This window comes from Mesoplodon densirostris, chromosome 1 (genome assembly GCF_025265405.1).
Source record: "Mesoplodon densirostris isolate mMesDen1 chromosome 1, mMesDen1 primary haplotype, whole genome shotgun sequence".
In the NCBI taxonomy this organism is placed as follows: Eukaryota; Metazoa; Chordata; class Mammalia; order Artiodactyla; family Ziphiidae; genus Mesoplodon; species Mesoplodon densirostris.
The window spans coordinates 29843864-29871585 of NC_082661.1; the positions used below are offsets into that span (position 1 = coordinate 29843864).

General features: G+C 40.5%; 1 protein-coding gene across 1 annotated transcript in view; it reads right to left on the reverse strand.

Moving 5' to 3' along the window:
* The window catches only part of ABCC2 (ATP binding cassette subfamily C member 2), a 76909-nt gene that overhangs the window by 18647 nt on the left and 30540 nt on the right, over positions 1 to 27722 (reverse strand). Inside the window, exons 18-19 of the mRNA XM_060100904.1 lie at positions 5911 to 6078; positions 3189 to 3369 (exon numbers count right to left, since the gene is read on the reverse strand). Of these exons, the coding sequence (XP_059956887.1) occupies positions 3189 to 3369; positions 5911 to 6078 (349 nt within the window). The remainder of the gene's footprint in view (positions 1 to 3188; positions 3370 to 5910; positions 6079 to 27722) is intronic.

Below are 27722 nucleotides of genomic sequence, written 5' to 3' on the forward strand. Positions count from 1 at the left end.
TCATGCAGCTCGATAAAAAAACAACCCAAACCAGAAATGGGCAGAAGACCTAGATAGACATTTCTCCAAAGAAGATATACAGATTGCCAACAAACACATGAAAGAATGCTCAACATCACTAATCATTAGAGAAATACAAATCAAAACCACAATGAGGTATCACCTCACACCAGTCAGAATGGCCATCATCCAAAAAATCTACAAACAGTAAATGCTGGAGAGGGTGTGGAGAAAAGAGAACCCTCTTGCACTGTTGGTGGGAATGTAAATTGATACAACCACTATGGAGAACAGTATGGAGGTTCCTTAAAAAACTAAAAATAGAACTACCATACAACCCAGCAATCCCACTACTGGGCATATACCCTGAGAAAACCATAATTCAAAAAGAGTCATGTACCACAACGTTCACTGCAGCTCTGTTTACAATAGCCAGGACATGGAAGCAACCTAAGTGTCCACTGACAGATGAATGGATAAAGAAGATGTGGCACATATACACAATGCAATATTACTCAGTCCTAAAAAGAAATGAAATTGAGTTATTTGTAGTGAGGTGGATGGACCTAGAGTCTGTCATACAGAGTGAAGTAAGTCAGAAAGAGAAAAACAAACACCATATGCTAACACATATATATGGAATCTAAAAAAAAAGAAAAAATGGCTATGAAGAACCTAGGGGGAGGACAGGAATAAAGACACAGACTTAGAGAATGGACTTGAGGACACAGGGAAGGGGAAGGGTAAGCTGGGATGAAGTGAGAGAGTGGCATGGACTTATATATACTACCAAATGTAAAATAGATAGCTAGTGAGAAGCAGCCACATAGCACAGGCAGATCAGCTCAGTGCTTTGTGACTAACTAGAGGGGGGAATAGGGAGGGTGGGAGGCAGTCGCAAGAGAGAGGAGATATGGGGATATATGTATATATATAGCTGATTCACTTTGTTATAAATCAGAAACTAACACACCATTTTAAAGCAATTATACTCCAGTAAAGATGTTAAAAAAAAAATTGTGTTGTTGGGACTTCCCTGTTGGTCCTGTGGTAGAGAATCTTCCTTCCAATGTAGGGGATGCGGGTTTGATCCAGGGTTTGGTCCAGGAACTAAGATCCACATGCCGTGGGGCAACTAAGCCTGCATGCCACCACTACTGAGCTCGTGCGCCTCAGCTAGAGCCCGTGTGCCACAAACTACAGAGCCCACGCTCTGTTATGAGTTACGAGACATACAAGGAATCAGGAAAGTATGGGACTGTATACAGGAAAAAAGCAGTGAAAAGAAACTGTACTCAAGGAAGTACAGATGTTGGACTTACCAGACAATGACTTAAATCAGCTATGATAAATATATTAAAAGAACAGCAGGAAACCATGTCTAAAGATCTAAAGAAAAGTTCTCACCAAATAGAGAACATCTCTATTAGGCCCATTAGCATGGGACCCTGATCCAATATGTCTGATGTCCGTGTAAAAAGGGGAAATTTGGACACAAATGCAAATAAAGCATAACACCATGTGAAGATGAAGGCAGAGATTGATATGAAGGATGCCAAAGAATGCCAGCAAACCACCAGAAGCTAGGAGAAAGACCTGGAATAGATCCTTCCCTACTGCTTCAGAAGGAACCAATCTTATTGACACCTTGATTTTGGACTTCTAGCCTCTAGAACTGTGAGACAATACATTTCTGTTGTTTAAGACACCCAATTTGTAGTGTTTTGTTATGGCAGCTAATTAGGAAATACACAGAGCCAATATTGATACAGGTTACCTTTGCCCTCCTGACCTTCCCTTTATTCTACCATCTTGTAGTCTGTACCTTGAGCCCCAGAACCGACACAACAGCACGTCAGGCAGTGGGGCTTATACAACTTCTCAGAAATGGCCTATCAATGTTTCCCAGAGCAAGGGTTTAATGTGCTGTTTTGCAAACTTTGTCTTCTGTACACAAAAGATAGGATTTTTCAAAGGGACTCTCTACCCATGGGGGTTTATAAACAGAACTTAGAAACTCAGAAACACAAATCAGAAAGAAAAAGTTTAGAATTAGAAGGAGAAAACTGTCCAGGTTATGATGATGTGGCTGACTGAGCAGTAACTCAGGGGTATCCAGCATCAGACACTGCCCTTTGCTAGAGATCTTCAGTCCCCAAGCAGGTGCTTTTTGTTTTCTCCAGGCCTGTCCCGGAGCACATAAAGACTGATGGAAAGCTCTGACCCCTTCCTTTCTGCTGGAATCCCTGCCCCAGTTTCCTGGGCTGGGTCCCAGTCCCTATAGCCCACACCATCGTATTCTTTGTTCCCACCCTGTCCCACCAATGCTTACAGACTTCATGGTTTAGGCTTTTCTTTCCGACTTTTGTGGTTTTAAACCATCACGTGTCCTGACTTCAAGGCCTGACTGTGATCCCACTTGCAGGCTCTGTAGTTACTGCCTCTTCTGATTGACTTTCGGAATGCCCCTGTACCCTCCAGATCTTGCTTTCTCAGTCCTGACCTGCTGATAATTGCTACCTGAAGCAGATACCCAGAACCATGCACAGGACTACTGCTGGCAGGTTCTTGGGAAGGACCCCAGAGACCAGGGCTCCATCACTGACTGGGGCTAATCAGCGACCCCAGTGGTGGTGGTATTGGGTAGGGGCTATTCCTGTGGCATACTGTGAGACTATGCAACTGCCATGATTTTTTTTTTCTGGTTCAAAACACCCAGTGGCTTTTGGTGTATTAGTCAAATCCCTTTGTTAGGGCTTATCAACAGTTTCGCAATACCAGGTATTACAAAGCTGTCCAGGAAGTGGTTTTCATGAATTTGGGTAGATGGGGTGGAATATGTGACTTGAGTCAATAGAAGCAGGGCATTCCCTAAAAGGGGGCCCCTTGTGCCACTGGTGTCTCTTCCACAAGGGCTAATCACCCCAAATCTCCAGTCATCCTCTAAAGAGTGCCCTTTGATTGCATTGCAGAGACCAGATGAGCAGGATTATCCCCCAGTTTGGCTCAAATATAAAGTTTCTTTACAGAGACACAAAACACAGAAAGAACAGATATTGGATCTCTGGATAACTCATTTCCAAATTTAGTTCACGATACTGAACAGCTCAGGAGGTAAATAGTGGTAGTTTACTACTCCTGCCCCTCCCCTACCCACGTTCTATCCTGTTCCAATCCTCTTTACATACCTGTGGGCTCATCTTTAGGACCCGCCTGTTTTATGAATGTCTTCAGATTCTTAGCAAACAATCCTTTCTTGGCCAACAGAGTGCTGTAGGATCCCTTCTCCATGATGGTGCCATTCCCCAAAACCACAATCTCATCCACTTGGGGAAGAAAGTGAATGCTGTGTGTCACCAAGAGTCGAGTCTGTAAAAATAACAGTAAGTTGTGCTGACTACCCTATGTCCACCATGTTCCTTAGCTAACTATTGAAAAGGAAAAACAGAGTCACTCTGGGGCTTTCCTTCAAAATGTGGTCCTGACCGCTTGATCTCTTTTACTTCCTCTTTACTTCCCAGCACCTCATCCTAAAACCTGACCCCATGTGTAAGATGAGACTCCTGTCATCATGGATATATCCACAGTTATTTTCCTGTAGTGACAATGAGGTTTGCCCTGCACACGTTTTCCTCCAGCTTCCTGGTAGCCAAGAGTTGGGCTTAGGGACGTCACTTGAGATCAAGGGCTGTCAATATAATTGAGGCATGCAAAACTAACTGCCCCCTCACTAAACAGGTAACTGATCTAACAGGAACTGCCCAGATTATTTCAGTATGTTAGAATCATTATAGGGCAAGAAATTGTGTCTTTGGCCCAGGCCCTCCCTGGCAAAGAAGACTTGGCATCCCTTGTATTCTTGTCTATTTATGGACTACATTGACTACTGAAACAGGGATTCCACTCAAAGAAAGACAAACACAGATCAGTAATGAGACTCACATAGGGTCCAGGGGTTGAGATCTACCTCTAGAGAGACAGCCCAAGCCCACTGCCTCTGCTCTCTACTTCACAGCCCCACAGACACTAGGTTGCTCTTATCAGGAAGACTTGGGATATGCTCATCCTTTGAGTCTCAGCTCAAAGCCAGCTCTTCTGGTAGCCTTTCCTGAATCCCCAGGCAAGAATTGGGTATTCCTCCAGTGTTTCCACGGTAGTTTGTATATTCTGCCATTAAAAATGATTCTTGTATTATAATATTATTGTTTGCTTTTTGGTGTGTCTGCCAGTTCGATTGTAAGTTACTTGAGAGCAGGGATGAGACCTTTTCATCTGTGTGCCCAGTCTTTGCAATGAACCAGGCCCAGGGTGGGTATTCAGTTCATGAATGAATGGAGCCAATTAGCCTTAAGGACAGAAGTCAGGACCAGGCATAGGAGGGAGAGTGAGTTCCTGTTGACTCACTGGATCCAAGAGAGAGGCAAAAGGCCTCAGTGGGACAGCAGCCCAGTCAACCCTGCCACCCTCTGACTGGCAGCATTCAGGAAACCTTGAAGGGAAAAGGCCAAACACAGATGGAGTGCTGACAGCCCTCACACTAGACTTGCTACTGGTGAGAAGCATACTCAGACACTCAAGGGGCTCTGTCAGCCTCTCTCCCATTCAGCCTACTGTGCTAACTTGTCTATGGTAAGGAAAGCCTATGATCAGCTCCAGTGACTTACTCTGGCCACTTTATCTGTACTATCTCACAGGGGCATTGCAAGAATCAAATGAGACAATGCTATCAAACTGCTTAGCACAGGCCTGGGACATAATGAATACCCAAAACATATAGGCTTTATTTCTATATTCAGATTGAGTCATCATTTCCAGGCATAGTGCTCCTACATCCTGCAAGAGTTCCAGGAAAGTGCCTTCTTAGAGTAGAGCTCTAATACCTGCAGGATGACCTGTGTCCCAGCAAGGTAAATTGTTGGGTCCTCTGGCATATTTTCTGACACCAACCAATTTTGAGTGTCCAACAGTTCAATTCTGACACCAGCTACCCAGAAACCCACAGCTACCCAGAGCCCACAAGACTGCCCTGACTTCTAATGCTAGCCAAAAGTCTTGGATCCCACCAATACTTCTGACCAACTAGCTATAAATTGAGGATTTCCATGGCCCCCTCCTCAGGTCTGATAATTTGTCAGAATGGCTCATAGACGCCAGGAAAATACTTTACTTACTGTTTACCAGTTTATTACAAAGGATACAACTCAGGAACAGTGAAATGGAAGAGATGCATAGGGTAAGGTTTCGGGGGTGGGGTGCTTGTGCAGAATTTCCGTCTCTCACCAGGTGTGCCACCTTCCCAGCACCTTAATGTTCTCAGCAATCTAGAAGCTCTCTGAATCTCCTTATTCAAGAATTTTTTATAACACAATCTCCAGCCCATCCTCCTCTCCCCAGAAATTGGTATGAGGGGCTGAAAGTTCCAATCCTCCCATCACTTGGTCTTTCCGAGGAACAGCCTTGTCCAGAGGCTATCTAGGGGCCCCTCCATAAGTCACTTATTAGCATAAACTCAGGTGTGATCTAAAGGGGCTCATTGTGAATAACAAAAGACATTCTTAGTATCACTCAGGAAATTCTAAGGGTTAGGAGCTCTGTGCCAGGACCTAGTGAAAAAGACCAAATATATTTCTTAGTATACCACAGATCTCAAAGGACTTTTTATCATAATTAATCATCCTAAAAGGCTCAATGTTGGAGCCAGAGAATAAGGCTCAAATTAGCCAGTTCCCACATAAGCTATGATCTCAAGATGAGAGCCCTCACCAAATCATCTCCTGGGAGACCAGTCTGACACTGTATCTCCTCAGCAGCCCAGGGGGCAGGTAAATAAGGAAATCTGCTTCACTACCCAGCAGTCTTAGGAGATGTGTGCCCCTCCTCACGTCTTCATCACTTTAAATAATTTCTCACCTTGCCTTTCAACAGGCCATTGGGACCCAAGACCTTATTAAAAATATGTTTTCCCACATGAGCATCCACGGCTGACAGGGGGTCATCCAGAATATAGATGTCTGAATTTTGATAGGTAGCTCTGGCCAGGCTGATCCGCTGCTTCTGACCCCCACTGAGATTTATACCCTGAAGAAGAAAATAATTTCTATTAAGTACTGAAACTGAGTCCCACTAAAACTGAGTTCCTCTGCTGAATTTATGATTAACATCTCTATCCAAAACTTCATGCCCTTTCTTGTCCCATACCGGTTCCCCTCAAGGGAGTATAAAAGAAAAGGGGGGATTGAAACCAAGCAGGACAATGCGGGGCCCTCCTGTGTACAAAAACCACTCTGTGTCCCCCTTTTCTTGTTTGTAGAAAAAAAACTTTGGTCTCCTAGGCCTTCCCTGAGTTCCAAGGAACAGACTCAAGCAGTTACTAACTAGGGAAGTGAGGGAATGCAGAAACAAAGGAAAAGCAGTCAAGAAACAATGGTTCAACTATAAAACAGAGTCCTAGCTCCTCTTCAAGGGGTATATATAACAATTAGATGCATATCTTTGAATTGTTCTGCAGAAACTAAGATTCTAACCCAGGTTGAGGATGGTCACTGCATGTTGACCACAAGCACTTAGCCCCAGACTGGTTGGAACGAGAAGGTTGATAATTAAGATTCCTGAAATATCACCCTGCCACTTTACCACCAACGGATCAGAAGGAAGTCTACAAGCTGCAACCCTCATGCCAAATGTTGCCTTTTTAAACCATTCCCTGGTGGTCCAGTGGTTAAGAATCTGTCTTGCCAACATTAAACACACCAACATTCGAATTATAGGGGTCTCAGAAGAAGAAAAGAAAAAAAAGGGACCGAAAAATATATGAAGAGATTATAGTTGAAAACTTCCCTAATATGGGAAGGAAATAGTCAATCAAGTCCAGGAAGCACAGAGAGTCCCATATAGGATAAATCCAAGGAGAAACATGCCAAGACACATATTAATCAAACTATCAAAAATTAAATACAAAGAAAAAATATTAAAAGCAGCAAGGGAAAAGCAACAAATAACATACAAGGGAATCCCCATAAGGTTAACAGCTGATCTTTCAGCAGAAATTCTGCAAGCCAGAAGGGAGTGGCAGGACATATTTAAAGTGATGAAAGGGAAAAAACCTAAAACCAAGATTACTCTACCTGGCAAGGATCACATTCAGATTCGACAGAGAAAAAGAAACCTTTACAGACAAGCAAAAGCTAGGAGAATTTAGCACCACCAAACCAGCTTTACAACAAATTCTAAAGGAACTTCTCTAGGCAGGAAACACAAGAGAAGGAAAAGACCTACAACAACAAACCCAAAACAAGTAAATGGTAATAGAAACATACATATCGATAACTACCTTAAATGTAAATGGATTAAATGCTCCCACCAAAAGACACAGACTGGCTGAATGGACACAAAAACAAGACCCATATATATGCTATCTACAAGAGACCCACTGCAGACCTAGGGACACATAGAGACTGAAAGTGAGGGGATGACAATGTTCATTGCAGCACTATTTACAATAACCAGGACATGGAAGCAACCAGTGTCCATCGACAGACGAATGGATAAAGAAGATGTGGCACATATATACAATGGAATATTACTCAGCCATAAAAAGAAACGAAACTGAGTTATTTGTGGTGAGGTGGATGGACCTAGAGTCTCTCATACAGAGTGAAATAAGTCAGAAAGCGAAAAACAAATACCGTATGCTAACATATATGGAATCTAAAAAAAATTGTTCTGAAGAACCTAGGGGCAGAACACAAAGATGCAGATGTAGAGAATGGACTTGAGGACACAGGGAGGGGGAGGGGGAAGAGTAAGCTGTGACAAAGTGAGAGAGTGGCATGGACATATATACACTACCAAATGTAAAATCGATAGCTAGTGGAAAGCAGCCACATAGCACAGGGAGATCAGCTCGGTGCATTGTGACCACATAGAGAGATGGGATACGGAAGGTGGGAGGGAGATGCAAGAGGGAGGAGATATGGGGATATATGTATATGTATAGCTGATTCACCTTGTTATAAAGCAGAAACTAACATACCATTGTAGAACAACTATACTCCAATAAAGATGTTAAAAAAAAAAGTGAGGGGATGGAAAAAGATATTCCATGCAAATGGAAACCAAAAGAAAGCTGGAGTAGCAATACTCATATCAGACAAATAGACTTTAAATTAAAGACTATTACAAAAGACAAAGAAGAACACTACATAATGATCAAGGGATTGATCCAAGAAGAAGATATAACAATTGTAAATATTTATGCACCCAACATAGGAGCACCTCAATACATAAGGCAAATGCTAACAGCCATGAAAGGGGAAATCGACAGTAAATAGTAGGGGACTTTAACACCCCACTTTCACCAATGGACAGATCATCCAACATGAAAATAAATAAGGAAACACAAGCTTTAAATGATACATTAAACAAGATGGACTTAATTGATATTTATAGGACTTTCCATCCAAAAACAACAGAATACACTTTCTTCTCAAGTGCTCATGGAACATTCTCCAGGATAGATCATAACTTGGGTCACAAATCAAGCCTTGGTAAATTTAAGAAAATTAAAATCGTATCAGGTATCTTTTCTGACCACAACATTATGAGACTACATATCAATTACACAAAAAAATCTGTAAAAATACAAACACATGGAGGCTAAACAATACACTACTAAATAACCAAGAGATCACTGAAGAAATCAAAGAGGAAATTTAAAAATACCTAGAAACAAATGACAATGAAAACATGATAACTCAAAACCTATGGGATGCAGCAAGAGCAGTTCTAAAAGGGAAGTTTATAGCAATACAGTCCTACCTCAAGAAACAACTCAAATAAACAACCTAACCTTATACCTAAAGCAATTAGGGAAAGAAGAACAAAAAAAACCCAAAGTTAGCAGAAGGAAAAAAATCATAAAGATCAGTTCAGAAATAAATGAAAAAGAAATGAAGGAAATGATAGCAAAGATCAATAAAACTAAAAGCTGGTTCTTTGAGAAGATAAACAAAATTGATAAACCATTAGCCAGACTCATCAAGAAGAAAATGGAGAAGACTCAAATCAATAGAATGAGAAATGAAAAAGGAGAAGTAACAACTGACACTGCAGAAATACAAAGGATCATGAGAAATTGCTACAAGCAACTATATGCCAATAAAATGGACAACCTGGAAATGGACAAATTCTTAGAAAAGCACAACTTTCTGAGGCTGAACCAGGAAGAAATAGAAAATATAAACAGACCAATCACAAGCACTGAAATTGAAACTGTGATTAAAAATCTTCCAACAGACAGAAGTCCAGGACCAGATGGATTAACAGGCAAATTCTATCAAACATTTAGAAAGGAGCTAACACCTATCCTTCTCAAACTCTTCCAAAATATAGCAGAGGGAGGAACACTCCCAAACTCATTCTACAAGGCTACCATCACCCTGATACCAAAACCAGACAAAGATGTCACAAAGAAAGAAAACTACAGGCCGCTGTCACTGATGAACAAAGATGTGAAAATCCTCAACAAAATACTAGCAAACACAATCCAGCAGCACACTAAAAGGATCATACACCATGATCAAGTGGGGTTTATCCCAGGAATGCAAGGATTCTTCAATATATGTAAATAAATCAATGTGGTAAACTGTATTAACAAAGTGAAGGAGAAAAACCATATGATCATCTCAATAGATGTAGAAAAAGCTTTCAACAAAATTCAACACCCATTTATGATAAAAACCCTGCAGAAAGTAGGTATCGAGGGAACTTACCTCAACATAATACAGGCCACATATAACAAACCTACAGCCAACATCGTTCTCAATGGTGAAAAGCTGAAACCATTTCCTCTAAAATCAGGAACAACACAAGGTTGTCCACTGTCACCACTATTATTCAACATAGTTTTGGAAGTTTTAGCCACAGCAATCACAGAAGAAAATGAAATAAAAGGAATCCAAATTGGAAAAGAAGTGAAGCTGTCACTGCTTGCAGATGACATCATACTATACATAAAGAATCCTAAAGATGATACCAGAAAACTACTAGAGCTAATCAATGAATTTGGTAAAGTAGCAGGATACAAAATTAATACACAGAAATCTCTGGCATTCCTATACACTGATGTTGAAAAATTGGAAACAGAAATTAAGGAAACACTCCCATTTACCATTGCAACAAAAAGAATAAAATATCTAGGAATAAACCTACTTAAGGAGACAAAACACCTGCATGCAGAAATCTATAAGACACTGATGAGGACTTCTGGGTAAGATGGCGGAAGAGTAAGACGCAGAGATCACCTTCCTCCCCACAGATACACCAGAAATACAGCTACACGTGGAACAACTCCTACAGAACACCTACTGAACGCTGGCAGAAGACCCCAGACCTCCCAAAAGGCAAGAAACTCCCCACATACCTGGGTAGGGCAAAGCAGAGAGATTCCCGCACAGAGGAGCGGTGCCGAGCGGCACTCACCAGCCCGAGAGGCTTGTCTGCTCCCCCGCCGGGGCGGGCGGCGCTGGAGCTGAGGCTCGGGCTTCGGTCAGAGCGCAGGGAGAGGACTGGGGCTGGCGGCAAGAACTCAGCCTGAAGGGTGCCGATGTGCCACAGCTACCCGGGAGGGAGTCCGGGAAAACTCTGGAGCTGCCGAAGAGGCAGGAGACTTTTTCTTCCCTCTTGGTTTCCTGGTGCGCGAGGAGAGGGGATTAAGAGCGCCGCGTAAAGGAGCTCCAGAGACGGGCGCGAGTCGCGGCTGAAAGTGCGGAGCCCAGAGACGGGCGTGGGACGCTGGGGCTGCTGCTGCCGCCGCCAAGAAGCCTGTGTGCGAGCGCAGGTCACTGTCCACACCGCCCTTCCGGGAGCCTGTGCAGCCTGCCACTGCCGGGGTCCGGGGATCCAGGGGCGGCTTCCCTGGGAGAACGCACGGCGCGCCTCGGGCTGGTGCAACGTCACGCCGACCTCTGCCGCTGCAGGCTCGCCCCGCACTCCGTGCCCCTCCCTCCCGCCCGGCCTGAGTGAGCCAGAGTCCCCGAAGAGGCTGCTCCTTTAACCCTGTCCTGTCTGAGCGAAGAACAGACGCCCTCCGGCGACCTACACGCAGAGGCGGGGCCAAATCCAAAGCTGAGACCCAGGAGCTGTGAGAACAAAGAAGAGAAAGGGAAACCTCTCCCAGCAGCCTCAGAAGCAGCGGATTAAAGCTCCACAATCAACTTCATGTACCCTGCATCTGTGGAATACATGAACAGACAACAAATCATCCCAAATTGAGGAACCAGGAGTCAGTGCTGTGCCTCTGAGGTGGGAGAGCGAACTTCAGGACACTGGTCCACAAGAGAACTCCCAGCTCCACATAATATCAAACGGCGAAAATCTTCCAGAGATCTCCATCTCAACACCAGCACCCAGCTTCACTCAACGACCAGCAAGCTACAGTGCTGGACACCCTATGCCAAACAACTAGCAAGACAGGAACACAACGCCACCCGTTAGCAGAGAGGCTGCCTCAAATCATAAAAAGTCCGCAAACACCCCAAAACACACCACCAGACGTGGACCTGCCCACCAGAAAGACAAGATCCAGCCTCATCCACCAGAACACAGGCAGTAGTCCCCTCCACCAAGAAGCCTACGCAACCCACTAATCCAACCTTAGCCACTGGGGACAGACACCAAAAACAACGGGAACTACGAACCTGCAGCCTGCAAAAAGGAGACCCCAAACACAGTAACATAAGCAAAATGAGAAGACAGAAAAACACACAGCAGGAGAAGGAGCAAGATAAAAACCCACCAGATCTAACAAATGAAGAGGTAATAGGCAGTCTATCTGAAAAAGAATTCAGAATAATGATAGTAAAGATGATCCAAAATCTTGGAAATAGAATAGACAAAATGCAAGAAACAGTTAACAAGGACCTAGAAGAACTAAAGACGAATCAAGCATCGATTAAAAACACAATAAATGAAATAAAAAATACTCTAGATGGGATCAATAGCAGAATAACTGAGGCAGAAGAACGGATAAGTGAGGTGGAAGATAAAATAGTGGAAATAACTGCTGCACAGCAAAATAAAGAAAAAAGAATGAAAAGAACAGAGGACAGTCTCAGAGACCTCTGGGACAACATTAAACGCACCAACATTCGAATTATAGGGGTTCCAGAAGAAGAAGAGAAAAAGAAAGGGACTGAGAAAATATTTGAAGAGATTATAGTTGAAAACTTCCCTAATATGGGAAAGGAAATAGTTAATCAAGTCCAGGAGGCACAGAGAGTCCCATACAGAATAAATCCAAGGAGAAATACACCAAGACACATATTAATCAAACTGTCAAAAATTAAACACAAAGAAATCATATTAAAAGCAGCAAGGCAAAAACAACAAATAACACACAAGGGAATCCCCATCAGGATAACAGCTGATCTCTCAGCAGAAACTCTACAAGCCAGAAGGGAGTGGCAGGACATACTTAAAGTGATGAAGGAGAAAAACCTGCAACCAAGATTACTCTACCCAGCAAGGATCTCATTCAGATTTGATGGAGAAATTAAAACGTTTACAGACAAGCAAAAGCTGAGAGAGTTCAGCACCACCAAACCAGCTTTACAACAAATGCTAAAGGAACTTCTCTAGGCAAGAAACACAACAGAAGGAAAAGAACTACAATAACGAACCCAAAACAATTAAGAAAATGGGAATAGGAACATACATATCAATAATTACCTTAAATGTAAATGGACTAAATGCTCCCACCAAAAGACACAGACTGACTGAATGGATACAAAAACAAGACCCATATATATGCTGTCTACAAGAGACCCACTTCAGACCTAGAGACACATACAGACTGAAAGTAAGGGGATGGAAAAAGATATTCCATGCAAATGGAAACCAAAAGAAAGCTGGAGTAGCAATTCTCATATCAGACAAAATAGACTTTAAAATAAAGACTACTAGAAGAGACAAAGAAGGACACTACATAATGATCAAGGGATCAATCCAAGAAGAAGATATAACAATTGTAAATATTTATGCACCAAACATAGGAGCACCTCAATACATAAGGGAAATATTAACAGCCATAAAAGGAGAAATCGACAGTAACACAATCATAGTAGGGGACTTTAACACCCCACTTTCACCAATGGACAGGTCATCCAAAATGAAAATAAATAAGGAAACACAAGCTTTAAATGATACATTAAACAAGATGGACTTAATTGATATTTATAGGACATTCCATCCAAAAACAACAGAATACACATTTTTCTCAAGTGCTCATGGAACATTCTCCAGGATAGATCATATCTTGGGTCACAAATCAAGCCTTGGTAAATTTAAGAAAATTGAAATTGTATCAAGTATCTTTTCTGACCACAATGCTATGAGACTAGATATCAATTACAGGAAAAGAGCTGTAAAACATACAAACACATGGAGGCTAAACAATACACTACTTAATAACGAAGTGATCACTGAAGAAATCAAAGAGGAAATTAAAAAATACCTAGAAACAAATGACAATGGAGACACGACGATCCAAAACCTATGGGATGCAGCAAAAGCAGTTCTAAGAGGGAAGTTTATGGCAATACAATCCCACCTTAAGAAACAGGAAATATCTCGAATAAACAACCTAACCTTGCACCTAAAGCAATTAGAGAAAGAAGAACAAAAACATCCCAAAGTTAGCAGAAGGAAAGAAATAATAAAAATCAGATCAGAAATAAATGAAAAAGAAATGAAGGAAACGATAGCAAAGATCAAGAAAACTAAAAGCTGGTTCTTTGAGAAGATAAACAAAATTGATAAACCATTAGCCAGACTCATCAAGAAAAAAAGGGAGAAGACTCAAATCAATAGAATTAGAAATGAAAAAGGAGAAATAACAACTGACACTGCAGAAATACAAAAGATCATGAGAGATTACTATAAGCAACTCTATGCCAATAAAATGGACAACCTGGAAGAAATGGACAAATTCTTAGAAATGCACAACCTGCCAAGACTGAATCAGGAAGAAATAGAAAATATGAACAGACCAATCACAAGCACTGAAATTGAAACTGTGATTTAAAATCTTCCAACAAACAAAAGCCCAGGACCAGATGGCTTCACAGGCGAATTCTATCAAGCATTTAGAGAAGAGCTAACACCTATCCTTCTGAAACTCTTCCAAAATATAGCAGAGGGAGGAACACTCCCAAACTCATTCTACGAGGCCACCATCACCTTGATACCAAAACCAGACAAGGATGTCACAAAGAAAGAAAACTACAGGCCAATATCACTGATGAACATAGATGCAAAAATCCTCAACAAAATACTAGCAAACAGAATCCAACAGCACATTAAAAGGATCATACACCATGATCAAGTGGGGTTTATTCCAGGAATGCAAGGATTCTTCAATATACGCAAATCAATCAATGTGATACACCATATTAACAAACTGAAGGAGAAAAACCATATGATCATCTCAATAGATGCAGAGAAAGCTTTTGACAAAATTCAACACCCATTTATGATAAAAACCCTGCAGAAAGTAGGCATAGAGGGAACTTTCCTCAACATAATAAAGGCCATATATGACAAACCCACAGCCAGCATCGTCCTCAATGGTGAAAAACTGAAACCATTTCCACTAAGATCAGGAACAAGACAAGGTTGCCCACTCTCACCACTCTTATTCAACATAGTTTTGGAAGTTTTAGCCACAGCAATCAGAGAAGAAAAGGAAATAAAAGGAATCCAAATTGGAAAAGAAGAAGTAAAGCTGTCACTGTTTGCAGATGACATGATACTATACATAGAGAATCCTAAAGATGCTACCAGAAAACTACTAGAGCTAATCAATGAATTTGGTAAAGTTGCAGGATACAAAATTAATGCACAGAAATCCCTGGCATTCCTATATACTAATGATGAAAAATCTGAAAGTGAAATCAAGGAAACACTCCCATTTACCATTGCAACAAAAAGAATAAAATATCTAGGAATAAACCTACCTAAGGAGACAAAAGACCTGTATGTAGAAAATTATAAGACACTGATGAAAGAAATTAAAGATGATACAAATAGATGGAGAGATGTACCATGTTCTTGGATTGGAAGAATCAACATTGTGAAAATGACTCTACTACCCAAAGCAATCTACAGATTCAATGCAATCCCTATCAAACTACCACTGGCATTTTTCACAGAACTAGAACAAAAAATTTCACAATTTGTATGGAAACACAAAAGACCCCGAATAGCCAAAGCAATCTTGAGAACGAAAAACGGAGCTGGAGGAATCAGGCTCCCTGACTTCAGACTATACTACAAAGCTACAGTAATCAAGACAGTATGGTACTGGCACAAAAACAGAAAGATAGATCAATGGAACAGGATAGAAAGCCCAGAGATAAACCCACGGACATATGGTTACCTTATCTTTGATAAAGGAGGCAGGAATGTACAGTGGGAAAGGACAGTCTCTTCAATAAGTGGTGCTGGGAAAACTGGACAGGGACATGTAAAAGTATGAGATTAGATCACTCCCTAACACCATACACAAAAATAAGCTCAAAATGGATTAAAGACCTAAATGTAAGGCCAGACACTATCAAACTCCTAGAGGAAAACATAGGCAGAACACTCTATGACATAAATCACAGCAAGATCCTTTTTGACCCACCTCCTAGAGAAATGGAAATAAAGACAAAAATAAACACATAGGACCTAATGAAACTTCAAAGCTTTTGCACAGCAAAGGAAACCATAAACAAGACGAAAAGACAACCCTCAGAATGGGAGAAAATATTTGCAAATGAAGCAACTGACAAAGGATTAATCTCCAAAATTTATAAGCAGCTCATGCAGCTCAATAGCAAAAAAACAAACAACCCAATCCAAAAATGGGCAGAAGACCTAAATAGACATTTCTCCACAAAAGATATACAGACAGCTAACAAACACATGAAAGGATGCTCAACATCTTTACTCATTAGAGAAATGCAAATCAAAACTACAATGAGATATCATCTCACACCAGTCAGAATGGCCATCATCAAAAAATCTAGAAACAATAAATGCTGGAGAGGGTGTGGAAAAAAGGGAACACTCTTGCACTGCTGGTGGGAATGTGAATTGGTACAGCCACTATGGAGAACGGTATGGAGGTTCCTTAAAAAACTACAAATAGAACTACCATATGACCCAGCAATCCCACTACTGGGCATATACCCTGAGAAAACCATAATTCAAAAAGAGACATGTACCAAAATGTTCATAGCAGCCCTATTTACAATAGCCCGGAGATGGAAACAACCTAAGTGTCCATCATTGGATGAATGGATAAAGAAGATGTGGCACATATATACAATGGAATATTACTCAGCCATAAAAAGAAATGAAATTGAGCTATTTGTAATGAGGTGGATGGACCTAGAGTCTGTCATACAGAGTGAAGTAAGTCAGAAAGAGAAAGACAAATACTGTATGCTGACACATATATATGGAATTTAAGAAAAAAATGTCATCAAGAACATAGGGGTAAGACAGGAATAAAGACACAGACCTACTAGAGCATGGACTTAAGGATATGGGGAGGGGGAAGGGTAAGCTGTGACAAAGTGAAAGAGCGGCATGGACATATATACACTACCAAACGTAAGGTAGATAGCTAGTGGGAAGCAGCCGCATAGCACAGGGAGATCAGCTCGGTTCTTTGTGACCGCCTGGAGGGGTGGGATAGGGAGGGTGGGAGGGAGACGCAAAAGGGAGGGGATATGGGAACATATGTATATGTATAACTGATTAAATTTGTAAAAAAAAAAAAAAAAAAAAGACACTGATGAAAGAAATTAAAGATGATACAAACAGATGGAGAGATATACCATGTTCTTGGATTGGAAGAATCAACATTGTGAAAATGACTATACTCCCCAAAGCAATCTACAGATTCAATGCAATCCCTATCAAACTACCAATGGCATTTTTCACAGAATTAGAAGAAAAAATTTCACAATTTGTACAGAAACTCAAAAGACCCCAGACAGCCAAAGCAATCTTGAGAAGGAAAAACGGAGCTGGAGGAATCAGGCTTCCTGAGTTCAAACTATACTACAAATCTACATTAATCAAGAGAGTAAGGTACTGGCACAAAAACAGAAATATAGATCAATGGAACAAGATAGAAAGCCCAGAGATAAACCCACACACATATGGTCACCTTATTTTTGATAAAGGAGGCAAGAACATACAATGGAGAAAAGATAGGCTCTTCAATAAGTGGGCTGGGAAAACTGGACAGCTACATGTAAAAGAATGAAATTAGAGCACTCCTAACACCATACACAAAAATAAACTCAAAATGGATTAAAGACCTAAATGTAAGGCCAGACACTATAAAACTCTTAGAGGAAAACATAGGCAGAACACTCTATGACATAAATCACAGCAAGACCCTTTTGACCCACCTCCTAGAGAAATGGAAATAAAAACATAAATAAAAAAATGGGATGTAATGAAACTTAAAAGCTTTTTCACAACAAAGGAAACCATAAACAAGAAGAAAAGACAACCCTCAGAATGCGAGAAAATATTTGCAAATGAAGCAATGGACAAAAGATTAATCTCCAACATTTACAAGCAGCTCATGCAGCTCGATATCAAAAAAACAAACAAACCAAACCAAAAATGGGCAGAAGACCTAGAAAGACATTTCTCCAAAGAAGATATACAGATTGCCAACAAACACATGAAAGAATGCTCAACATCATTAATCATTAGAGAAATGCAAATCAAAACTGCAATGAGATATCACCTCACACCAGTCAGAATGGCCATTATCAAAAAATCTACAAACAGATGAAGGCTTGGAGGCTGGGGGAGAGTGGCTTGCTCAGAGAGAACACAGAAATTCTGTGCCCTTTCCTCAGACCTTGCCCTGTGCATTGCTTTCATTGGGCTGTCCCTCTTTGTAACAGAAATAAGAGTAATTCCAGGGGATGCCGCTTTACAGGGGCCAAACCTTGGAATGCAACGTCAGAAAGCTATTTCCCTAAAGTCTCCAACGTCAAGGAGAGGTGGCATCCTTTAGTCCTTGAGTACCGGAATTGGAGTCAGATATCCTGAAGTCAAATCCCAGCGCACTGAGAAGAACATGCTTACTTCATAGATCTGAAGTCTCGGATGAACTCTTCTTGTTTTCATCCACCTTCCTGAACAGCAGCAATGAACCTGCGCCTCAGATACAGATGGATAAACCAAACTAATTAACATGGAACTTACAAAGCTTAGAAGGGGGTGATCCCAGGAGGCCAAAGCCGTCTTTCAAAATCTTTGAGCTCTGAGCCATGTGGATGAAGGGCTGTTGGTTCTGCAGCCAGGAGTCAGTGCTGTGCCTCTGACGTCGGAGAGCCAACTTCAGGACACTGGTCCACAAGAGACCTCCCAGCTCCACATAATATCAAATGGTGAAAACCTCCCAGAGATCTCCATCTCAATAGCAACACCCAGCTTCACTCAACAACCAGCAAGCTACAGTGCTGGAAACCCTATGCCAAACAACGAGCAAGACAGGAACACAACCCCACCCATTAGCAGAGAGGCTGCCTAAAAACATAATAAGGCCACAGAAACACCAAGACACACCACCAGACGTGGATCTGCCCACCAGAAAGACAAGATCCAGCCTCATCCACCAGAACACAGGCACTAGTCCCCTCCACCAGGAAACCTACACAACCCACTGAACCAACTTTAGCCACTGGGGACAGACACCAAAAACAATGGGAACTACGACCCTGCAGCCTGCAAAAAGGAGACCCCAAACACAGTAACATAAGCAAAATGAGAAGACAGAAAAACACACAGCAGATGAAGGAGCAAGTTAAAAACCCACCAGACCTAACAAATGAAGAGGAAATAGGTAGTCTACCCAAAAAAGAATTCAGAATAATGAGAGTAAAGATGATCCAAAATCTTGGAAATAGAATAGAGAAAATGCAAGAAACATTTAACAAGGACCTAGAAGAACTAAAGAGGAAACAGCAACGATAAACAACACAAAAAATGAAATTAAAAATACTCTAGAAGGGATCAATAGCAGAATAACTGAGGCAGAAGAACGGGTAAGTGACCTGGAAGATAAAATAGTGGAAATACCTACTGCAGAGCAGAATAAAGAAAAAAGAATGAAAAGAACTGAGGACAGTTTCAGAGACCTCTGGGACAACATTAAATGCACCAACATTCGAATTATCGGGGTCCCAGAAGAAGAAGAGAAAAAGAAAGGGACTGAGAAAATATTTGAAGAGATTATAGTTGAAAACTTCCCTAATATGGGAAAGGAAATAGTTAATCAAGTCCAGGAGGCACAGAGAGTCCCATACAGGATAAATCCAAGGAGAAACACACCAAGACGCATATTAATCAAACTATCAAAAATTAAATACAAAGAAAACATATTAAAAGCAGCAAGGAAAAAACAAATAACACACAAGGGAATCCCCATAAGTTTAACAGCTGATCTTTCAGCAGAAACTCTGCAAGCCAGAAGGGAGTGGCAGGACATATTTAAAGTGATGAAGGAGAAAAACCTGCAACCAAGATTACTCTACCCAGCAAGGATCTCATTCAGATTTGATGGAGAAATTAAAACGTTTACAGACAAGCAAAAGCTGAGAGAGTTCAGCACCACCAAACCAGCTTTACAACAAATGCTAAAGGAACTTCTCTAGGCAAGAAACACAAGAGAAGGAAAAGACCTACAATAGCAAACCCAAAACAATTAAGAAAACGGGAATAGGAACATACATATCGATTACCTTAAATGTAAAAGGATTAAATGCTCCCAGCAAAAGGCACAGATTGGCTGAATGGATACAAAAACAAGACCCATATATATGTTGTCTACAAGAGACCCACTTGAGACCTAGGGACACATACAGACTGAAAGTGAGGGGATGGAAAAAGATATTCCATGCAAATGGAAATCAAAAGAAAGCTGGAGTAGCAATTCTCATATAAGGCAACACAGACTTTAAAATAAAGACATTACAAAAGACAAAGAAGGACACTACATAATGATCAAGGGATCAATCCAGGAAGAAGATATAACAATTATAAATATTTATGCACCCAATATAGGAGCACCTCAATACATAACGCGAATACTAACAGCCATAAAAGTGGAAATCGACAGTAACACATTCATAGTAAGGGACTTTAACACCCCACTTTCACCAATCGACAGATCATCCAAAATGAAAATAAATAAGGAAACATAAGCTTTAAATGATACATTAAACAAGATGGACTTAATTGATATTTATAGGACATTCCATCCAAAAACAACAGAATACACATTTTTCTCAAGTGCTCATGGAACATTCTCCAGGATACATCATATCTTGGGTCACAAATCAAGCCTTGGTAAATTTAAGAAAATTGAAATTGTATCAAGTATCTTTTCTGACCACAATGCTATGAGACTAGATATCAATTACAGGATAAGATCTGTAAAAAATACAAATACATGGAGGCTAAACAATACACTACTTAACAACGAAGTGATCACTGAAGAAATCAAAGAGGAAATCAAAAAATACCTAGAAACAAATACAATGGAGACACGACAACCCAAAACCTGTGGGATGCAGCAAAAGCAGTTCTAACAGGGAACTTTATAGCAATACAATTCTACCTTAAGAAACAGGAAACTCTCGAATAAACAACCTAACCTTGTACCTAAAGCAATTAGGGAAAGAAGAACAAAAAAAACCTCAAAGTTAACAGAAGGAAAGAAATCATAAAGATCAGATCAGAAATAAATGAAAAAATGAAGGAAACGATAGCAAAGATCAATAAAACTAAAAGTTGGTTCTTTGAGAAGATAAACAAATTGATAAACCATTAGCCAGACTCATCAAGAAAAAAAGGGAGAAGACTCAAATCAATAGAATTAGAAATGAAAAAGAAGTAACAACTGACACTGCAGAAATACAAAGGATCATGAGAGATTACTACAAGCAACTATATGCCAAAAAAATGGACAACCTGGAAGAAATGGACAAATTCTTAGAAATGCACAACCTGCCAAGACTGAATCAGGAAGTAATAGAAAATATGAACAGACTGATCACAAGCACTGAAATTGAAACTGTGATTAAAAATCTTCCAACAAACAGGGCCTCCCTGGTGGCGCAAGTGGTTGAGAGTCCGCCTGCCGATGCAGGGGATACGGGTTCGTGCCCCGGTCTGGGAGGATCCCATATGCCGCGGAGCGGCTGGGCCCGTGAGCCATGGCCGCTGAGCCTGCGCGTCCGGAGCCTGTGCTCCGCAACGGGGGAGGCCACAACAGTGAGAGGCCCGCATACCGCAAAAAAAAAAAAAAAAAAAAAAAAATCTTCCAACAAACAAAAGCCCAGGACCAGATGGCTTCACAGGTGAATTCTTTCAAACATTTAGAGAAGAGCTAACACCTATCCTTCTGAAACTCTTCCAAAATATAGCAGAGGGAGGAACACTCCCAAACTCATTCTAAGAGGCCACCATCACCCTGATACCAAAACCAGACAAAGATGTCACAAAGAAAGAAAACTACAGGCCAGTATCACTGATGAATTCGATGCAAAAGTCCTCAACAAAATACTAGCAAACAGAATCCAACAGCACATTAAAAGGATCATACACCATGATCAAGTAGGGTTTATGCCAGAAATACAAGGATTCTTCAATATCCGCAAATCAATCAACATGATACACTATATTAAGAAATTGAAGGAGAGAAACCATATGATCATCTCAATCGATGCAGAGAAGGCTTTTGACAAAATTCAACACCCATTTATGATAAAAACCCTGCAGAAAGTAGGTATAGAGGGAACTTTCCTCAACATAATAAAGGCCATATATGACAAACCCACAGCCAACATCATGCTCAATGGTGAAAAACTGAAATCATTTCCACTAAGATCAGGAACAAGACAAGGTTGCCCACTCTCACCACTCTTACTCAACATAGTTTTGGAAGTTTTAGCCACAGCAATCAGAGAAAAAAAGGAAATAAAAGGAATCCAAATCGGAAAAGGAGAAGTAAAGCTGTCACTGTTTGCAGATGACATGATACTATACATAGAAAATGCTAAAGACGCTACCAGAAAACTACTAGAGCTAATCACTGAATTTCGTAAACTAGCAGGATACAAAATTAATGCACAAAAATCTCTGGCATTCCTATACACTAATGATGAAAAATCAGAAAGAGAAATTAAGGAAACACTCCCATTTACCATTGCAACAAAAAGAGCAAAATATCTAGGAATAAACCTACTTAAGGAGACAAAAGACCTATATGCAGAAAATTATGAAGACACTGATGAAAGAAATTAAAGATGATACAAACAGATGGAGAGATATACCATGCTCTTGGATTGGAAGAATCAACATTGTGAAAATGTCTCTACTACCCAAAGCAATCTACAGATTCAATGCAATCCCTGTCAAACGACCACTGGCATTTTTTACAGAACTAGAACAAAAGATTTCACAATTTGTATGGAAACACAAAAGACCCCGAATAGCCAAAGCAATCTTGAGAAAGAAAAACAGAGCTGGGGGAATCAGGCTCCCTGACTTCAGACTATACTATAAAGCTACAGTAATCAAGACAGTATGGTACTGGCGCAAACACAGAAATATAGATCAATGGAACAGGATAGAAAGCCCAGAGATAAACCCACGCACATATGGTCACCTTATCTTTGATAAAGGAGGCAGGAATGTACAGTGGAGAAAGGACAGCCTCTTCAGTAAGTGGTGCTGGGCAAACTGGACAGGTACATATGAAAGTATGAGATTAGAGCACTCCTAACACCATACACAAAAATAAGCTCAAAATGGATTAAAGTGGGGTTTATTCCAGGAATGCAAGGATTCTTCAATATACGCAAATCAATCAATGTGATACACCATATTAACAAGTTGAAGGAGAAAAACCATATGATCATCTCAATAGATGCAGAGAAAGCTTTCGACAAAATTCAACAGCGATTTATGATAAAAACCCTGCAGAAAGTAGGCATAGAGGGAACTTTCCTCAACATAATAAAGGCCATATATGACAAACCCACAGCCAACATTGTCCTCAATGGTGAAAAACTGAAACCATTTCCACTAAGATCAGGAACAAGACAAGGCTGCCCACTCTCACCACTCTTATTCAACATAGTTTTGGAAGTTTTAGCCACAGCAATCAGAGAAGAAAAGGAAATAAAAGGAATCCAAATTGGAAAAGAAGAAGTAAAGCTGTCACTGTTTGCAGATGACATGATACTATACATAGAGAATCCTAAAGATGCTACTAGATAACTACTAGAGCTAATCAATGAATTTGGTAAAGTAGCAGGATACAAAATTAATGCACAGAAATCTCTGGCATTCCTGTACACTAATGATGAAAAATCTGAAAATGAAATCAAGAAAACACTCCCATTTACCATTGCAACAAAAAGAATAAAATATCTAGGAATAAACCTACCTAAGGAGACAAAAGACCTGTATGCAGAAAATTATAAGACACTGATGAAAGAAATTAAAGATGATACAAATAGATGGCGAGATATACCATGCTCCTGGATTGGAAGAATCAATATTGTGAAAATGACTCTACTACCCAAAGCAATCTACAGATTCAATGCAATCCCTATCAAACTACCACTGGCATTTTTCACAGAACTAGAACAAAAAATTTCACAATGTGTTTGGAAAACCAAAAGACCCCGAATAGCCAAAGCAATCTTGAGAACGAAAAACGGAGCTGGAGGATTCAGGCTCCCTGACTTCAGACTATACTACAAAGCTACAGTAATCAAGACAGTGTGGTACTGGCACAAAAACAGAAAGATAGATCAATGGAACAGGATAGAAAGCCCAGAGATAAACCCACGCACATATGGTCAACTTATCTTTGATAAAGGAGGCAGGAATGTACAGTGGAGAAAGGACAGCCTCTTCAATAAGTGGTGCTGGGAAAACTGGACAGGGACATGTTAAAGTATGAGATTAGATCATTCCCTAACACCATACACAAAATAAACTCAAAATGGATTAAAGACCTAAATGTAAGGCCAGAAACTATCAAACTCTTAGAGGAAAACATAGGCAGAACAGTCTATGACATAAATCACGGCAAGATCCTTTTGGACCCACGTCCTAGAGAAATGGAAATAAAAACAAAGATAAACAAATGGGACCTAATGAAACCTCAAAGCTTTTGCACAGCAAAGGAAACCATAAACAAGACCAAAAGAGAACCGTCAGAATGGGAGAAAATATTTGCAAATGAAGCAACTGACAAAGGATTAATCTCCAAAATTTATAAGCAGCTCATGCAGCTCAATAGCAAAAAAACAATCCAATCCAAAAATGGGCAGAAGACTTAAATAGGCATTTCTCCAAAGAAGATATACAGACTGCCAACAAACACATGAAAGAATGCTCAACATCATTAATCATTAGAGAAATGCAAATCAAAACTACAATGAGATATCATCTCACACCAGTCAGAATGGCCATCATCAAGAAATCTAGAAACAATAAATGCTGGAGAGGGTGTGGAGAAAAGCGAACACTCTTGCACTGCTGGTGTGAATGTGAATTGGTACAGCCACTATGGAGAACAGTATGGAGATTCCTTTAAAAAACTACAAATAGAACTACCATACGACCCAGCAATCCCACTACTGGGCATACGCCCTGAGAAAACCATAATTCAAAAAGAGTCATGTACCAAAATGTTCATTGCAGCTCTATTTACAATAGCCAGGAGATGGAAACAACCTAAGTGTCCATCGTCAGATGAATGGATAAAGAAGATGTGGCACATAAATACAATGGAATATTACTCAGCCATAAAAAGAAACGAAATTGAGCTATTTGTAATGAGGTGGATGGACCTAGAGTCTGTCATACAGAGTGAAGTAAGTCAGAAAGAGAAAGACAAATACTGTATGCTAACACATATATATGGAATTTAAGAAAAAAAATGTCATGAAGAACCTAGTGGTAAGACAGAAATAAAGACACAGACCTACTAGAAAATGGATTTGAGGATATGGGGAGGGGGCAGAGTAAGCTGTGACGAAGTGAGAGAGAGGCATGGACATATATACACTACCAAACGTAAGGTAGATAGCTAGTGGGAAGCAGCCGCAGAGCACAGGGAGATCAGCTCGGTGCTTTGTGACCTCCTGGAGCGATGGGATAGGGAGGGTGGGAGGGAGGGAGACGCAAGAGGGAAGGTATATGGGAACATGTGTATATGTATAACTGATTCACTTTGTTATAAAGCAGAAAGTAAAAAAAAAAAAAAAACTACAATGAGATATCTCACACAGGTCAGAATGGCCATCATCAAAAAATCTAGAAACAATAAATGTTGGAGAGGGTGTGGAGAAAAGGGAACACTCTTGCACTGCTGGTGGGAATGTGAATTGGTACAGCCACTATGGAGAACAGTATGGAGGTTCCTTAAAAAACTAAAAATAGAACTACCATATGACCCAGCAATCCCACTACTGGGCATATACCCTGAGAAAACCATAATTCAAAAAGAGTCATGTTCCAAAATGTTCATTGCAGCTCTATTTACAATAGCCAGGAGATGGAAGCAACCTAAGTGTCCATCATCGGATGAATGAATAAAGAAGATGTGGTGCATATATAAAATGGAATATTACTCAGCCATAAAAAGAAATGAAATTGAGTTATTTGTAGTGAGGTGGATGGACCTAGAGTCTGTCATACAGAGTGAAGTAAGTCAGAAAGAGAAAGACAAATACCGTATGCTAACACATATATATGGAATCTAAGAAAAAAAATGTCATGAAGAACCTAGGGGTAAGACAGGAATAAAGACACAGACCTACTAGAAAATGGACTTGATGATATGGGGAGGGGAAGGGTAAGCTGTGACAAAGTGAGAGAGTGGCATGGACATATATACACTACCAAACGTAAAATAGATAGCTAGTGGGAAGTAGCCACATAGCACAGGGAGATCAGCTCGGTGCTTTGTGACCACCTAGAGGGGGGGATAGAGAGGGTGGGAAGGAAGGAGATGCAAGAGGGAAGCGATATGGGAACATATGTATATGTATAACTGATTCACTTTATTATGAAACAGTAACACACCATTGTAAAGCAATTATACTCCAATAAAGATGTTTTAAAAAAAAAGAAAAAAAATCTACAAACAATAAATGCCGTAGAGGGTGTGGAGAAAAGGGAACCCTCTTGCACTGTTGGTGCGAATGTAAATTGATACAACCACTATGGAGAACAGTATGGAGGTTCCTAAAAAACTAAAAATAGAACTACCATACGACCCAGGAATCCCACTACTGGACATATACCCTGAGAAAACCATAATTCAAAAAGAGTCATGTACCACAATGTTCATTGCAGCTCTATTTACAATAGCCAGGACGTGGAAGCAACCTAAGTGTCCACTGACAGATGAATGGATAAAGAAGATGTGGCACATATGTACAATGGAATATTACTCAGCCATAAAAAGAAACAAAACTGAGTTATTTGTAGTGAGGTGGATGGACCTAGAGTTTGTCATACAGTGTGAAGTAAGTCAGAAAGAGAAAAACAAATACCGTACGGTAACACATATATATGGTATCTAAAACAAATGGTTCTGAAGAACGTAGGGGCAGGATAGGAATAAAGACGCAGACAGAGAGAATGAACTTGAGGATACGGGGAGGGTGAAGGTAAGCTGGGACGAAGTTAGAGAGTGGTATGGACATATATACACTACCAAATGTAAAATAGATAGCTAGTAGGAAACACGCACATCAGCTCAGTGCTTTTTGACCACCTAGAGGGCTGGGATAGGGAGGGTGGGAGGGTGATGCATGAGGGAGGAGATATGGGGATATATGTATATGTATAGCTGATTCTCTTTGTTATGAAGCAGAAAGTAACACACCATTGTAAAGCAATTATACTGCAATAAAGATGTTAAAAGAAAAAAAAGTCTCTATTGCAATGCAGGGGACACCAGTTCGATCCCTGGTTGGGGAACTAAGATCCCACATGCTGCAGGGGAACTAAGCCCACGGGCCACAACTAAAGCGCCCATGTGCCACAATTACAGAGCTCATATGCTCTGGAGCCCACGTGCCACAACTAGAGAGAAGCCTGCACACGCGCCACAACGAAAGATCACGCATGCCACAACTAACACCCAACACAGCCAATAAATAAATAAATATTTTAAAATAATGATAATAAAAAAAACATTCCCTGAAAGCCATTGAGGAGTTTGGGTCTTTTGAGCATGAGCTGACCATTCTCCTTGCTGGGCCCTGCAATAAACACTGTACTTTCCTTCACCACAACCCAACGTCAGTAGATTGGCTGTGCTGTGTGGTGGGCAGCCAGACCCAAGTGCAGTTCAGTAACACAAGTTCCTTTATACAAATAAATATCTTTGATTCAAATAAATAACTTTAGGCCCAATAATTAAAAGCATGGCCAACTTACCATTTTATATCATATAATTTACTTATTTTCTTGTTGTTGCTTCCTCCTCATGAGAATGTAGAGCTATATCAGGGTAGATTTTTGTCTGTTCGTGGATGTAACTCCAGCACTTAAAATAGTGTGTGGCACATAGTAGGTACTCAATAAAAATATGCTGAATTAATGAACAAAAT